Source organism: Chlorocebus sabaeus, chromosome 26 (genome assembly GCF_047675955.1).
Source record: "Chlorocebus sabaeus isolate Y175 chromosome 26, mChlSab1.0.hap1, whole genome shotgun sequence".
Lineage (NCBI taxonomy): Eukaryota > Metazoa > Chordata > Mammalia > Primates > Cercopithecidae > Chlorocebus > Chlorocebus sabaeus.
This window is the reverse complement of record NC_132929.1, coordinates 52579611-52596750: the sequence shown is the minus strand read 5'-3', so window position 1 is coordinate 52596750 and position 17140 is coordinate 52579611. Positions and strand designations below refer to the sequence as shown.

Here is a 17140-nt window from a genome sequence, read left to right as displayed (position 1 = left end):
GTACCGTTTAAAAAGAAAAAGAGCACTTTTTCATATCTGTTGGCTGCATAAATGTCTTATTTTGAGAAGAGTCTGTTCATATCCTTCACCCACTTTTTGATGGGGTTGTTTGTTTTTTTCTTGTAAATTTGTTTGAGTTCTTTGCAGGTTCTGGATTTCTGGATATTAGCCCTTTATCAGACGAGTAGATTGCAAAAATTTTCTCCCATTCTGTAGGTTGCCTGTTCACTCTGATGGTAGTTTCTTTTGCTGTGCAGAAGCTCTTTAATTTTAGATCCCATTTGTCAATTTTGGCTTTTGTTGCCATTGCTTTTGGTGTTTTACACATGAAGCCCTTGCCCATGCCTATGTCCTGAATGGTATTGCCTAGGTTTTCTTCTAGGCGTTTTATGGTTTTAGGTCTAACATTTAAGTCTCTAATCCATCTTGAATTAATTTTCGTATAAGGTGTAAGGAAGGGATCCAGTTTCAGCTTTCTACATATGACTAGCCAGTTTTCCCAGCACCATTTATTAAATAGGTAATCCTTTCCCCATTTCTTGTTTTTGTCAGGTTTGTCAAAGATCAGATGGTTGTAGATGTGTGGTATTATTTCTGAGTGCTCTGTTCTGTTCCATTGGTCTATATCTCTGTTTTGGTACCAGACCGTGCTGTTTTGGTTACTGTAACCTTGTAGTATAGTTTGAAGTCAGGTAGCGTGATGCTTCCAGCTTTGTTCTTTTGGCTTAGGATTGTCTTGGCACTGCAGGGTCTTTTTTCGTTCCATATGAACTTTAAAGTAGTTTTGTCCAATTCTGTGAAGAAAGTCATTGGTAGCTTAATGGGGATGGCATTGAATCTATAAATTACCTTGGACAGTGTGGCCATTTTCACGATATTGATTCTTCCTATCCATGAGCATGGAATATTCTTCCATTTTTTTGTGTTCTCTTTTATTTCATTGAGCAGTGGTTTGTAATTCTCCTTGGAGAGGTCCTTCACATCCCTTGTAAGTTGGACTCCTAGGTATTTTATTCTCTTTGAAGCTATTGTGAATGGGAGTTCACTCATGATTTGGCTCTCTGTCTATTATTGGAGTATAGGAACAGTTGTGATTTTCACACATTGATTTTGTATCCTGAGACTTTGCTGAAGTTGCTTATCAGCTTAAGGAGATTTTGGGCTGAGACAATGGGGTTTTCTAAGTATACAATCATGTCATCTGCAAACAGGGACAATTTGACTTCGTCTTTTCCTAATTGAATGCCCTTTATTTCTTTCTCCTGCCTGATTGCCCTGACCAGAACTTCCAATACTATGTTGAATAGAAGTGGTAAGAGAGGGCATCCCTGTCTTGTGCCAGTTTTCAAAGGGAATGCTTCCAGTTTTTGCCCATTCAGTATGATATTGGCTGTGGGTTTGTCATAAATAGCTCTTATTATTTTGAGACACGTTCCATCAATACCGAATTTATTGAGAGTTTTTAGCATGAAGGGCTGTTGAATTTTGTCAAAGGCCTTTTCTGCATCTATTGAGATAATCATGTGGTTTTTATCTTTGGTTCTGTTTATATGCTGGATTACGTTTATTGATTTGCGTATTTCGAACGAGCCTTGCATCCAGGGATGAAGCCCACTTGATCATGGTGGATAAGTTTTTTGATGTGCTGTTGGATTTGATTTGCCAGTATTTTATTGAGGATTTTTGCTCATCGTAAACTGGCCATCAGAGAAATGCAAATCAAAACCACAATGAAATACCATCTCACACCAGTTAGAATGGCGATCATTAAAAAGTCACGAAACAACCGGTGCTGGAAAGGATGTGGGGAAATTGGAACGCTTTTACACTGTTGGTGGGACTGTAAACTAGTTCAACCATTGTGGAAGACAGTGTGGCGATTCCTCAAGGATCTAGAACTAGAAATACCATTTGACCCAGTCATCCCATTATTGGGTGTATACCTAAAGGATTATAAATCATGCTGCTATAAAGACATACACACACGTATGTTTATTGAGGTACTATTCACAATAGCAAAGACTTGGAACCAACCCAAATGTCCATCAGTGACAGACTGGATTAAGAAAATGTGGCACATATATACCATGGAATACTATGCAGCCATAAAAAAACTTGTCCTTTGTAGAGACATGGATTCAGCTGTAAACCATCATTCTCAGCAAACTATTGCAAGAACAGAAAACCAAACACTGCATGTTCTCACTCATAGGTGGGAATTGAACAATGAGAACACTTGGACACAGGAAGGGGAACATCACACACCGGGGCTGGTTGTGGGGTTGAGGGAGTGGGGAGGGATAGCATTAGGAGATTTACCTAATGTAAATGACGAATTAATGGGTGCAGCACACCAACATGGCACATGTATACATATATGGCAAACCTGCACGTTGTGCACATGTACCCTGAACTTAAAGTATAATAAAAAAGAGAGAGAGAGAGAGAGAGAGAAGGAGCACTCAGGTCTTGTGGTCTGCTTCTGTCCTTCAGTTCCTGCACCCACCCTATCTCACTCACTCTATTCTTTCCTTCCTTAGTCCAAATGGGTCAGAAATGGCACAATTCAACTCTCTCAGGGAGCGCCTTCCAAAGAGTCCAACTTCTAATTATCATCACAAAGGAATTGTTCATCTGATACTAAGAAAGCTTTTCTAGCCTCTCAGCCCCACTTACTGTATCGCCTAAGCCTTCAAATTGTAGCTTGTAATTTTACTCTTTTTGGTATCACCTTCCCACAGTATATGTTTTTGTTCTTGTGACAGACATCCCTGACCCCAAAACCTAGTGCTATCAGTGTTAGTGCCTATAGCTGAAAAGCTGAGCATAGATATTTATGTAGATTATGGGAATATAAAGAAGCCAGCAGTTAGGAAGCTTGTAAGGGAGAAACACAGAATAAGGAGCATCATCTCATTGTGCTTCCTTCTTTTAAACTAGCATTAACAGACAAGGATAGTAGAAAAGTGGAAATGATGTGTTTTAAATGTTAACAAAGTTTTCCATACTGGGAAAAACAATCATAAAAATTTTCACTTCAGGACCCTCTCATCTCTATAAATTAGGCTACTGAGTTCTAAATTTATGGACTTGCCAAAACCTACTTGTATTTTCTCTAAACAGGTCTTAAGGTGCCACAGATGCTCAGAACAAATCTAGCCTATACTGCTAATGAACACGCAAACAGTTTTCCCCATCTGCCACCTCTGTCTAAAAAGCTTTGAAGGCCTTCCTCCCTGATCACAAAGAACATAATTATTGTCTACAGAAAAGTCAAGTACAAAGGCCACTAGCCTTTGCAGGCCGCCAAAGATTAACAGCTGCCTCTTCTTTGATTGGGAGAGGTAATAACAGTTACTCTAGTTAATAATTGGATGGATTCCCTGGCTGTGTAATTCAGATTGAGACTGTCATTTTTTGCCGGCCTTTAGCTAAGTGGGGTTATTAGAATGGAGCCACTAATCCTATTAGTCAGTTGTCAGTCTCACAGTGGGTGAGAGCAGGGGAAGGCAGAGCTTTTAAGGTATTATGCCAGGTACGTAAGGGAAGCTACCCGTCTTATCTTTAAAGGTATGTTTTTCTCAATCAGATCAGAATTACCAAGCTTTTTATGAAAGTTTTTTCCAGTTTCATATGTCTGAATGCAGAGAATTGGAAAAGGGTTTAAAAGGGAATTCACCTTTCTAGAATGAGATATTTTCAGTCACTGAAAAAAACTTTGCTTGATACCTGCAGTATGTGCATCCTGTGCTTGGCCCTGAGTGGGAACACAGACACAGGAGAGTTTAGGCTTTACCGTCTACTACATGGACACAAATAACTTTGCATAAAGTAGAAAGTGGTAAGGGCCACACACAAAAAATATACAGAGAGTTTTGACTTTAGTTGAGGGGATCTGAGTGACTTAACAGAAGCAGCAGCATTTGATCTTGGTCTTAAGGGATTGGGAGAGCATTTGAACACTACAAGTTGGAAAGGTGGCAGTTTGAATGGAGAAGATAATTATGGTTAAGGATTTTTAGTGTACTTGCTTTTTCTGGATGCTAAGAGGGATAGGGATAAGTATAAAATGGTGTATCTGAAGAGCATCCAGTCTTCTTATTATGGCATTAAGGCATCCAGAAATGTAATACATCCAGAAATGTAATAAAACTGTATAAGAAGTGCCAAGTGATTGGCACAGGAAGTTAGTGTGGTATGAAAAGAGAGGAACAAGAGATGGGGAAGCTTTCTGTGTTATTTAAGTCCACCTAGATTTGTATGAGGATTATTTTCTTTTTGGATTTGCATATAAGGTATTTAACGCCACATGCTTGCGAAGGTTTTTTTCTCTCTTAGTTTTAATATTTGGTTGGTTCATCATTGAGACAGCTTGATTTTCCCTTTCTGTCCCCATGAGATGAAGAAGTCAACTCTAATATCCCAGGATTGTTTCATCCATCTTTATATATAAACTGTTAGGGAATGGGATCCAGTGAGCAGTATTTCTCCTTGTTATATTTAACATGCCTCTATATTGTGTTAACCTATCATATCTCACAGGAAATAAATTTTTACTGTATGAAATAAGTCCTTTCATTTATTCATTCTTTTGTTCTATCACTTATCTATCAGGTGTTTACCATTCCTGCTCTGTGCCAGGACTGAGGCTGCAAAGATGAGTCAGATACCACTCTTCAGGAGCTTGCAGATAAGAGAGAATGGGACCGTGAGGTAGGGCTGAGGTGATGGATGAGTAGGGCTTGATGCGGGGCATGAAGAACTTAGGATGATACTGAGCAGTGTTTCTATCTGGCCATGCTCCATGAAAGAGAGTCCTGAGGTGGCTTGTTGCATCTCTAATCCAGAAGTAAACATAACCAGAATCTTCCTTAGCTCCAGGCAGAGATTTGGGAGATTTCTTTATTTCACAGTTGATTTTGCTTTTTGCTTTTTTTTTTTTTTGAAAAGCTGCAAATAATAAACTAAAACTTCAGTTTCCAGTAGTGCATTAGTAAAAAGTTGGCTCTGAATGGCCTTTATCTTCCTGAAATTGGCTTATTCGGTCCTGTTTAATATCTGTTAGAGCTTGTGTCAGGTTTTTCAAGAGGTCGCATCCATGTTGTTGGCATTGCAGAAAAGGCTTTGAGGGTTTTTTTGGAGGCTTTTTTTAAGGCATAGATGTATACATTAAAATGATCTGCTTTTACTCAGTCCTTTTCCCCTCCAATTCTGCAGTGCTGACCCAGTTTCCTCCCATTGTGGAGGGGTCTGCAGGAACAGCAGTGGTGCTGCTTGGTTTCCCTGTGGACAGACTGATCAGCCGGTGTTTCTGCTTGGCTTAACGTACTCTATGCCCTGTTTTTGAGTTGAGAGATGTCAGTACATAATGCCTTTACACTAAAATGGAATATGAGAGGAAAGTTTAGTTTCTTTCTTGATGGATGTTAAGAAAGTTCAGGGTGAACACGTCCTCCAGTCTTGGAAAACTGAATCTCATTCTTTGGTCATGAAGCTCATTTCCAGTGAAAAACTACTCTGTAAGGCAAACATAATAACAAGAATGGAGGATTTCATCCTGCAGTCATACTAGAGAAATTACTGTTTCTGTTTTCGCAGTTACAACCATGTATAATGGGGCCGGACGTCGTGGCTCATGCCTGTAATTCCAGCACTTTGGGAGGCCAAGGCAGGTAGATCACCTGAGGTCAGGAGTTCAAGACCAGCCTGACCAACATGGTGAATCCCCATCTCTACTAAAAAAAAAAAAAACACAAAAATTAGCCGGGCATGTTGTCAGGTGCCTGTAATCCCAGCTACCCGGGAGGCTGAGGTTGCAATGAGCCAAGATCGCACCACTGCACCCCAGCCTGGGCAACAGAGCAAGACTCCATCTCAAAAAACAAATGGACGAAATATATATATATATATATATAAAATAAGAGTATCTTTGTCAGCCGTCCTTCTCATTCAGCAACATTGTTGAGCAATTACTGAGTACAGTCCCCTATGCTAAGTCTTTGGGATATGATGATGAAGCAGACATGGTCTCTGACATCAGGAAGCTCAGAGTTTAGTGGAGATACAAAGATGAAAAACTAGAGGATCATCCTTCCTGAAAAGGAACAGTTTATGCAACAGCACAGAGGCATGAAAAAGTAGGGGTCATATAAGGAATTTAGTTACAAGAGAGGCAGGATCCTGGCAGGGAAGGAGGCTATTGGAGAGGGATCAGATTCTGAAGAATGATTCTAAGGTCCATGGATCTTGTTCTGTAGACTGTGAAGAAGTTGTCCCTGGAGTGTTTTAAGCAAAGAGTGATGTAATGACATTTACTCTTTAGGGTATTTCTTCATTGTGTATCCAGGGCAGGACTACTCAAATGGAGTCCATAAGCCAGTGCCAGACCACTGTTATGAAACATAATGAGATATATACACAAATCAAGAGTAAATTTTGCAAATTGACAGAGTAATTTTGCCTTTTTTCATCTACTATTTTATTTATTTATTTTTATTTCCATAGGTTTTTGGGGAACAGGTGGTATTTCATTACATGAATAAGTTCTTTAGGGGTGATTTGTGAGATTCTGGTGCACCCATCTCCCCAGCAGTATACATTGAACCCAATTTGTAGTCTTTTATCCCTCACCCTCTTCCTACCCTTTCCCCCAAGTCTCAGAGTTCATTGTGTCATTCTTATGCCTTTGCATCCTCATAGCTTAGCTCCTACTTATCGGTGAGAACATACAATGTTTGGTTTTCCATTCCTGAGTTAGTTTACTTAAAATAATAGTCTCCAATCCCATCCAGGTTTCTGCAAATGCCATTAATTCATTCCTTTTAATGGCTGAATAGTCATATATATATATATATATATATATATATATATATATATATATGTATATACACACACATACACATATATATACACATACATACACACACAGAGACATACATATATATATACACACACACACATGTACCAGTTTCTTTATCCACTTGTTGATTGATGGGCATTTGGGTTGGTTCCACATTTTTGCAATCACGAATTGTGCTGCTATAAACATGCGTGAGCAAGTATCTTTTTGTTATAATGACTTCTGTTTCTCTGGGTAGATGCCCAGTAGTAGAATTGCTGGATCAAATGGTACTTCTACTTTTAGTTCTTTAAGGAATCTCCACACTGTTTTCCTAGTTTACATTCCCACCAACAATGTAGAAGTGTTCTCTTTTCACTGCATCCACACCAACATCTATTTTTTTTTTTTTTAATAGCCATTCTTGCTGGAGTAAGGTGGTATCACATTGTGGTTTTGATTTGCATTTCCCTGATCATCAGTGATGTTGAACATTTTTACATATGTTTGTTGGCCATTTGTATATGTTCTTTTGAGAATTGTCTATTCATGTCTTCAGCCTGTGTTTTGATGGGATTGTTTGTTTGTTTGTTGTTGTTGTTGTTTGCTAATTTTTCTTGCTAATTTGAGTTCCTTGTGGTTTCTGGGTATTAGTCCTTTGTTGGATGTATAGATTGTGAAGATTTTCTCCCACTCTGTGAGTTGTCTGTTTATTCTGCTGACTGTTCCTTTTGCCATGCAAAAGCTCTTTAGTTTAACTAAGTTCCAGCTATTTATCTTTGTTTTTATTGCATTTGCTTTTGGGTTCTTGGTCATGAAATCCTTGCCTAAACCAATGTCTAGAAGGGTTTTTCCGATGTTATCTTCTAGAATTTTTATAGTTTCAGGTCTTAGATTTAAGTCCTTGATCCATCTTAAGTTGATTTTTGTATAAGGTGAGAGATGAGGATCCAATTTCATTCTTCTACATGTGGCTAGCCAATTCTCCCAGCACCTTTTGTTGAATATGGTGTCCTTTCCCCACTTTATGTTTTTTGTTTGCTTTGTTGAAGACCAGTTGGCTGTTAAGTATTTGGGTTTATTTCCGGGTTCTCTGTTCTGTTCCATTGGTCTATGTGCCCATTTTTATACCAGTACCTTGTGCTTTTGGTGACTGTGGCCTTGTAGTATAGTTTGAAATCAGGTAATGTGATGCCTCCAGATTTGTTCTTTTTGCTTAGTCTTGCTTGGGCTATGCAGGCTCTTTTTTGGTTCCATATGAATTTTAGGATTGTTTTTTCTAGTTCTGTGAAGAATGATGATAGCATTTTGATGGGAATTGCATTGAATTCTTAGAGTGCCTTTGGCAGTGTGGTCATTTTCACAGTATTTTAAAATGTGGCCTTCTATTTAGTACATTTTTTCCCATTTGTTCAGTATTTCATCTGTATTTCACAAAAGTGTCAGTCTATAATGGAGTAAAAATGTTAAAAACAAAAAATTGGCCGGGCGCGGTGGCTCAAGCCTGTAATCCCAGCACTTTGGGAGGCCGAGGCGGGTGGATCACGAGGTCAGGAGATCAAGACCATCCTGGCTAACATGGTGAAACCCCGTCTCTACTAAAAATACAAAAAACTAGCCGGGCGTGGTGGCGGGCGCCTGTAGTCCCAGCTACTCGGGAGGCTGAGGCAGGAGAATGGCGTAAACCCGGGAGGCGGAGCTTGCAGTGAGCCGAGATCGCGCCACTGCACTCCAGCCTGGGTGACACAGCGAGACTCCGTCTCAAAAAAAAAAAAAAACAAAAAAACAAAAAACAAAAAATTGTTTTTTTTAATAGAGTTTGGGAAGCAGTGCTTTAGAAAATGGGCTGGTTAGGGTAAACTTGGACCCAAAGATACTAATTAGGAGATTGTTATAATACCTTAAACAAGATACCATGAGAGCCTAACTAGACATGGTTCTGACATGGTTATTAACAGTAGGCATGGATAGAAGCAGCAAGAACTGTAACAGAAGTAGAATTTCCAGAATTTGGAGGCTGGATCAGTGTGAAAGCTGAAGAAAAGTGGATAATCTAGAGGAGCAAATGTTCTTTTGAGAATCTACTAAAAATTGGACCCTTGCCCTATGTATTACTATGAGCTTCTCCATCCCTGTTTCACAGAGATGTTTCATTTATTTTTAATATGGTTATGACTTTTAATGTTTTAAAATATTTTATCTGGAATCCTTATTTGTTTTATGTATAAGAAAGGAGGTGTATGTATGTGTTTACATCCCCATCTTGACCCTCTACCATTTTCCCTACACTTGAGATGTTTCCACAGTTCCCTAGGCTTGGTATAAAACTACTGGTGGGATAGCCAGTCCCTACCAAATTAAATCCAGAAAATATTTATACATACTATATGATCTAATTTATATGAAAATCTATGATAGACAACACTAACTTATGGTACTATGAAACAAATCAGTGGTTGCTTCAGAGAGGAAGGATTGACCATGGAAGGAGCATGAGGGAACTTTCTAGGGTGATAGAAATGGTTGTGTCTTGATAAGCATTTGTCGATTTTGATTGAACAGTATATTTAAGATCTGAGCCTTTCACCCAATTATAAAATATACCTGAATTAAATTTTTTAAATCACGAACAGCCAGTAAACATAAGATGTTCAATCTCCCTGGTCATCAGGAAACAGCAAATAAAAACCTCAATAAAATGCCAGTACACACCCATTACAATGACCAAAGTTAAAAAGACCAGTAAAACCAATTTTAGTGAGAATGTGGAATAACGGAAATTAACACTATACCGCAAATATTGTTCGAAATATTTTAGAAAGCTGTTTGGCCATAGCTACTAAAACTGAACCTATGCATACTCTGTGACCCAGCAGTTCTACTCCTAGATATGCCCAACATAGCTGAATGTCACATGTGCCAAATACATGTGCACAAATGTTTAAAGGAGCGTTGTCCAAAGTGTCAAAGTAGAAACAAGCTAAATGTCAATCAGCAGTGAAACATTTAAATAAGTGGATATAGAGAGTCACAAAGGAATAATATACAGCAAAGAAAATGAATGAAATACTGCTACAGGCAGCAACATGGATGAATTTAGAAATAAACAATCAACCAAAAAAAGCTAGACACAGTTGGATAAAGTGTGATATAGATATGAAAAGAAGGCAAAATGAATTAATGAGTTTAAAAGTTGGGATAACCTTTACATTTTGGCACACGGAAGAGATAGTGAATAGGATGGGCACAAGGGATACTATGGCATGCCATGAAGCTTTGTATTTTAATTTTGGAGTTGTTACACAGTGTGTTCAATTTTTTTTAACTCATCCAGCTGTACAATTATGATTAGTACACTTTTCTCTATGTATATTATATGATAATACACAGAGCTTATTATTCTAAGTATATTGACATCCTAGCATAAAAAGAGGGAATAATGACAGCATTACAGTATTAAATAAACTATTAAGTACCTGGATTTTGGAGGTTTTGATTGTTTGTTTTAACTTTGCAAAGAAATATTTTTCCATTAATAACAAAATTGTTAATTTTAATCTTACATGTATGAGTCTTGTCTAGCTGTCACAATGAACTTCTTATAGTCACAAAATGTATTTTATTGTGCACAAAGAGCAATTGAATGATTAAGATAAACATTTGATAACACTGCTAAACTCTAGAATGTACTGGTGACAATAATTGGTATGTCATTAATGCTCAGAACACCAGAATAATCAGGCAAATATGTTTGACAGAGCTTATATATACTAATATCTCCTCCCCACTCGCTTTTCAAAAAAACCTCAGTATTTCAAAGTCTCAAGGCTGTGGAATGCTATTAGAAGAAATGTAAGGTGGTGATGTAATAGAGGGGTTGTATTAGTTTGCTTGGGGTTGCCATAACAAAGTGCCACCGACTGGGTTGGTTAAACAATAGAAATTGATTTTCCCTCAGTTGTAGATGCTGGAAGTCCAAGATCAAGGTGTCAACAGGTCTCGTTTCTCCTGGACTTCTCTGTCCTTGGCTAGTGGATGGCCACCTCTTGCTGTGTCCTCATGTGGCTTCTTGACTGTGCAGGTGTAACCCTGGTGTCTTTTTCTCCTCTTACAAGAACATCAGTCATATTGGACCAGAGCCTACTCTAACAGCCTCACTTTTAACTTAGTTACCACTTTAAAGATCTTCTCTTCAAATACAGTTACATTCTGAAATACTGGGGGTTGGGACCGCCACATATGGATTTTGAGGGGGGCACAATTCAAGGCACAATAGGTTGCTATCTTATTTTTTACATATATGTTGCATTGATTCTGCCTATGCTTAAAAACACACAGTGTAGCATAGAATTACTTTTCTCTTTCCCATGCCAAAGAAGTGCAAATAACTTGGAAATGTTATTTCCCACAAGGATTATATACAGATCGTAAATTGCATAGAAATAATCATAGGTTTAGTTCTAAAATTGTTACTTAATGTTCTCCTAAAATAGCTGAAATGGTGTTTTTTTAAAAGGATACAGCTAAAATGATTAGATATTAGATTATCTTTTATTGCTGAAGACAAATATTCTAGTAGAGGGAATCTTTGTGGAAGTCTATATTGTTAGGTGGTACTTAAGATTACAATGTGATAAAGATGTGATTTTTAAGTAAGTATTGCTAAAAATTTATATATAATTTTTTTCCTTTGCCTGGAGTGCTGCTTTTCTTCCCCCTTTCTTTTACTTGTCTTAAAACCTCAATTTTATCAGAGAAGCCTATCCTGACCTTTTCCCCATTATATAGTTGATTCCCCCATTATTCTCATAGAGAACCTTTTATCTTTCAAGGTACTTATAATTAAAATCACCTTATTTATGACTATCTGATTAGTGTTGGTTCTTCTAGGCACTCATTTTTTCTCTAATTTTTAATTTTTGTGGGTACATAGTTTATATATTTATGGTTTACATGAGATATTTTGATATAGGCATACAATGCTTAATAATCACATCAGAGTAAATGGGGTATCCATCACCTAAAGCATTCATTTTTTTGTGTTACAAACAATCGAACTGTATTCTTTTAGTTATTTGTAAATGAACAATTAAATTATTATTGATTATACTCACCCTGTTGTGCTATCAAGTACTAGGTCTTATTCTTTCTGACTATTGTTTTGTACCCATTAACTACCCTCACTTCCTTCCCCACTACCCGGTCCCCTCACTACCCTTCTCAGCCTCTGGTACCCATCCTTCCATTCTCTATCTCCATGAGTTCAGTTGTTTTAATGTTTAGCTCCCACAAATAAATGAGCACATGTGAAGTCTTACTTCGCCTGGTTCATTTCACTTAACATAAGGACCTCCACTTTCATCTATGTTGTTGTGAATGACAGGATCTCATTCCTTTTTATGGCTGAATAGTACTCCATTCTGTATATGTACTACATTTTCTTTATCCACTCATCTCCTGATAGAGTTGCTTCCAGTTCTTGGCTATATTGTGAATGGTGCTGTAGTAAATATGGGAAAGCAGATATCTCTTAGATATATGGATTTCCTTTCTTTTGGGCATATACCTACCAGTGGAATTGCTGGGTCATATGGTAGCTCTATTTTTAGTTTTTTGAAAAATCTCCAAACTGTTCTCCATAGTGGTTGTACTAATTTACATTCCCACCAACAGTGTATGAGAGTTCCGTTTCCTCCACATCCTCACCAGCATTTGTTATTACCTGTCTTTGGATAAAAGCCATTTTAACTGGGGTGACAACTATGTTGTCTATCATAGATTTTCATATAAATTAGATCATATAGTATGTTTGTAGTTTTGATTTGCATTTTTATGATGATCAGTTATGTTGAGCACCTTTTCCTTTGCCTCTTTGCCATTTGTTTGTCTTCTCTTGAGAAATGTCTATTCAGATTTTTTGCCCATTTTAAAAATCGGATTATTAGATTTTTTTCCTGCAGAGTTGTTTGAGCTCTTATATATTCTGGTTGTTAATCCCTTGTCAGATAGATAGTTTGTAAATATTTTCTCCCATTTCTCCCATTCTGTGAGTTGTCTCTTTGCTTGGTTGATTGTTTCCTTTGCTGTGCAGAAGCTTTTTAACTTGATGTGATCCCACTTGTCCCTTTTTGCTTTGGTTGCTAGTGCTTGCCATCTACCAAATTTTAAGCTTCATGGAGGAGAGCAACTATGTCTTTTATGCTCACTCCTTTTGACCTATATTTCCTAGTACTGAAACAGTTAGCAGTGAGTAGCATTCAACAAATATTTATAAAATAATATTTGTAGAATAGTTGAACCATCAGCATGTTTCAGACTACAGATATCATTTTAGTTATAGTTTTATGCCCGGGAAATTGGGCTAACTTCTGTTTGTATTTCTGTCTAGAATGTGGCAGATCAGATTGCATTTCAAGCTGCTGGTGGATTAACAGCCCTTGAACACATCCTTCAAGTAGTAGTCCCAGCCACAAATGTGAACACAGTTTTAAGAATTCCTCCTAAGTAAGTATAGTTTCTTAATCTGTTTTTTACGTTTCATTTGTGAGTCATTTCTGCCCTATGGTTTCCATATGGAGAACGACAAGAAAATTGTATGTGTATTCAGGGTTGAATACCAAAAGCTTACACTGCCCATTAGGGAGAAAAACAGAGGTGCTCAACATCACTTGCAAAACTCAAATTGAGCCTAAAAAGCCTTATAAAGGAAATCTCTTTGGTCTGTGATGTGCTCTAATCAGAAATCAAGAAGAATTGATAAACTCTTGAGCAATTCTAACTGATTCCAAAAATTGAGCACAAATAAATAATAGTTACAGTAAGCTAACATTGTGTTACATGTGAAAAAAGAAGTGAGTAAGTACATTAACAAAAGTCTGAGCTGTGAAATTTCAGCAAGTTCCTACCATACAGGAAGAGCAGTCAGAGGCGAAGAGTGCCATAGCCTAGAGTCCCAGCCAAATTGCTGGGAACTGAATTGCACGTTGGTCTTTAACGGTAAATTGCTTTCCTGTTCTCTTAAGTCCCTGGCCACCTGGGGTATAGCAGCAATGTTATTTCAGAAGTATTGTATTCCTGGGTTGTAACGTGCGCAGTTTCTGGGTATTTTGTGGAGACTTTTATTTACGGAGTTTAAATAAGAGATTTTAATAAAAGTTCGTTTAGGCAGGGTGCAATGGCTCACATCTATAATCCCAGCACTTTGGGAGGTCAAGGCAGGAGGATCACTTGAGGCCAGAAGTTCGAGAATAGCCTGGGCAATGTAGCGAGACCCCGTCTCTACAAAACATTAACAAATTTAGTCAGGCATAGTGGCACACACCTGTAGTCCCAGCTACTCAGGAGACTAAGAGAGGAAGGATCACTTGAGCCCAGGAGGTCAAGGCTGCTGTGAACCATGATTGCATCACCGCATTCCAGTCTGGGCAACAGAGCAAGACCCTGTCTCAAAAAAAAAAAAAAAAAAAGTGAATGCTTCATTCGTCCATTGGATACAACAGGAAAAAAAAATTCCGAGAGTATGTTATCTTTTTTTTTCTGAGAGGCATTTGTATTAAAAAGAAATGGCATTGGCTTTGGAGTAGGACAAAGCTGGGTTCTGGTTTTACTTCTGCCAGGCTACTAGCTAAGAGAATTTGAGTGAGTGCCTTAATTTCATTGCATCTGTTTCCTTATTTGGAAAAATAAATGTAATCATATTCACCTCGTGGTGCTACTGTGGGACCAGTTGAAATAATGTATATGAGAGCTCTTTGTAAACTGTTAAGCTTTTATTATAATGTGTATTTGTATATTATAATGTAAAGTTACATTATAAATGTTAAATGAGAGTTTTTAAAATAGTCTTGCCTGGTTTAAGACAGTGCTAGCTACCTGACATGTGATATTTCTAAGTACAAGCTTTTGACAAAGATGATTTGGATTCCTTTCCTCTACTCACAAAGATTAATGAAGAGTGATATAGGTATTCTTTAAGTCAGGAAATCTTTCTGTGGAGCAGAAAGCTCCCCATAAGGCAAGTTATAGCATGCATAGTGGTTTTTATAACCCAGAAGCGTTGCTATTTCTTATCAAAATGGACTTCATTTATAGGGTGTTGCTGGGCAGGTTGTCTTCACTTACTGTATGTTAATTGGCAGGGAGGAAGGAAGAAAGGAATGAAACATAATAAATATTTGAAATAAGAAAGGAAATGATACTGATTCTTTGGGAGAGTTCTTTGATAACTGTTAATAATTTATATTGTTCATCTTAAATTCACCTAGAGGTTTTTCGTTTTTTGTTTTGTTTTGTTTTCTGGTAGGCTTCAACATGCATGACACTAAGCTCTCTGGTTGGTAACCTAGATTGAATGCCTGTTTCCCAAAAGCTGCTATTGTCATTGTAACAGAGTATGTTGTTCTGGTGCTTATCTCTGCCTCTTGTTTAGGAAATAGAAGAGGTGTCCACAGTTCCTACAAAGACCTAAGCAAGAATTAGCACACTCCCTTTGCAAAGGAACTGTGGAATCTTGAGAGTCCAGACCAGTGCCTTGTAGCTGGTCAGCACTAGCTGACCCACAGGGTCAGGATTAAGAGTTTGTTCCTTCATTTCACTTTAGGCCAATAAATTTGTGTTTTCTTTTTTTTTTTTTTTTTTTCATACTTTAAGTTCTAGGGTACATGTGCACAACATGCAGGTTTTTTACATATATATACATGTGCCATGTTGGTGTGCTGCACCCATTAACTCATCATTTACATTAGGTATATCTCCTAATGCTATCCCTCCCCCCAACCCTACGATAGGCCCCAGTGTGTGATGTTCCCCACCCTGTGTCCAAGTGTTCTCATTGTTCAGTTCCCACCTATGAGTGAGAACATGCGGTGTTTGGTTTTCTGTTCTTGCGATAGTTTGCTCAGAATGATGGTTTCCAGCTTCATCCATGTCGCTACAAAGGACATGAACTCATCCTTTTTTATTTTTTGTAGATTTTTTATAGATCTTTTATTTTTTATAGATTATTGTGGCACTATTCACAATAGATTTGTGTTTTCAACTAAGTGCTACGTATTGAGTGAGTCTAGCACCCAGAGCTGTGGGCATCCAGCATCAACTCTAAGATTCTTTTATCCTGAGCACAGTCTCAATACCATAACTCTACTTTCTAAAGCAGCTTCAGTTTTCAGGGCTAAAGGATTAAAGCCATAAGAGTGTTATGCTGTTTACTCAAAGAACAGCAAGAGGAATTTTGTAACCACTTCAGATTTAAATGTAGAATAAGAGCATACTGGTGGGCATGAGTCAGTGGCTTACTTCAAAAAATATTCTTTCTCATTTTCCTTCCAACTGCTCTCCTGCACAAATCCCTGCCCAGGCCCTGGGCTTTCCATAGTCCCTGGGCACTCCTTTGTTCTCAGCCTGTCCAGAATCTTTCCATCCCTAGTGGGTTTCCACCCCTCAACTCCATGAACCTTTTGCCACCTTAGCTACTGCTGTTTCCTGCCTCCTATGGCATTTCATGGCGTTTACCTAAAGAGGCTAGTTTAGAATATCCTGTTTAATTTTTCTCAGTGATAAATAGAGGATTTGATAAGTTTAAGCCACTGTCTCATAACAGTTACCCTGTTGAAACCTGGAGTCTTATGGCTATAAACCTTATGTGTCGCTGCTTCTGAAGCCCTGAGCTCTTTGTTAGTGGATAAACCAGCTTCCTGTCCTCTTTTCTTACCGTACTGTTCATATCTCTTTTTACTCCACATAGTACCTCAGTAGTTGCATGTCTTGTTTGTTCTATGATTATTGCTAAGCAACTTCCTGTGAATGAATATTTGCTTCCAGAAGCTTTTTTGTTTGTTTGTTTGTTTTTAACGTGAAATTGAGAATTATACCTGCTTCTGGAAGTGTGACTTTTTGAAACCTTTCTGAGTCTGCAGTAGGTTGTTTTGCTCTTATGAGAACCAGGGAAAGGCCATAAAACTGCTTTAATTATTTTCAAGTTATCTCTGAAAGGGTTTAGGTCAGGATGTGTTATTACAAAATCAATCATTTAAACAAATGTGCTTCAATAAAATTGTTTTTAGTTCCAAGAAAGATCGCCCTGAAACAAGAGGCAGTTTGTATCTCCTTTGGGGAAGACTAATGCTATTCTGCTTATAAACTTTTTTTTTTTTTTTTTTTGGGACAGGGTTTCACTGTCACTCAGGCTAGAGTGCAGTGGCGCCATCTCGGCTCACTGCAACTTCCGCCTCCTGGGTTCAAGCGATTCCCAAGTAGCTGGGATTACAAGCACGCACCACCATGCCCGGCTCATTTTTTTGTATT

At 38.0% G+C, this 17140-nt stretch overlaps 1 protein-coding gene across 6 annotated transcripts in view; it reads left to right on the top strand.

The window, feature by feature from the left end:
* Positions 1-17140, top strand: part of SCAPER (S-phase cyclin A associated protein in the ER) — a 552134-nt gene that overhangs the window by 386597 nt on the left and 148397 nt on the right. For all 6 annotated transcript variants that reach the window (XM_038010211.2, XM_038010215.2, XM_038010212.2 and 3 more), the window contains one exon: positions 13227-13342. In XM_038010211.2, coding sequence (XP_037866139.1) covers positions 13227-13342 — 116 coding nt within the window. The remainder of the gene's footprint in view (positions 1-13226; positions 13343-17140) is intronic.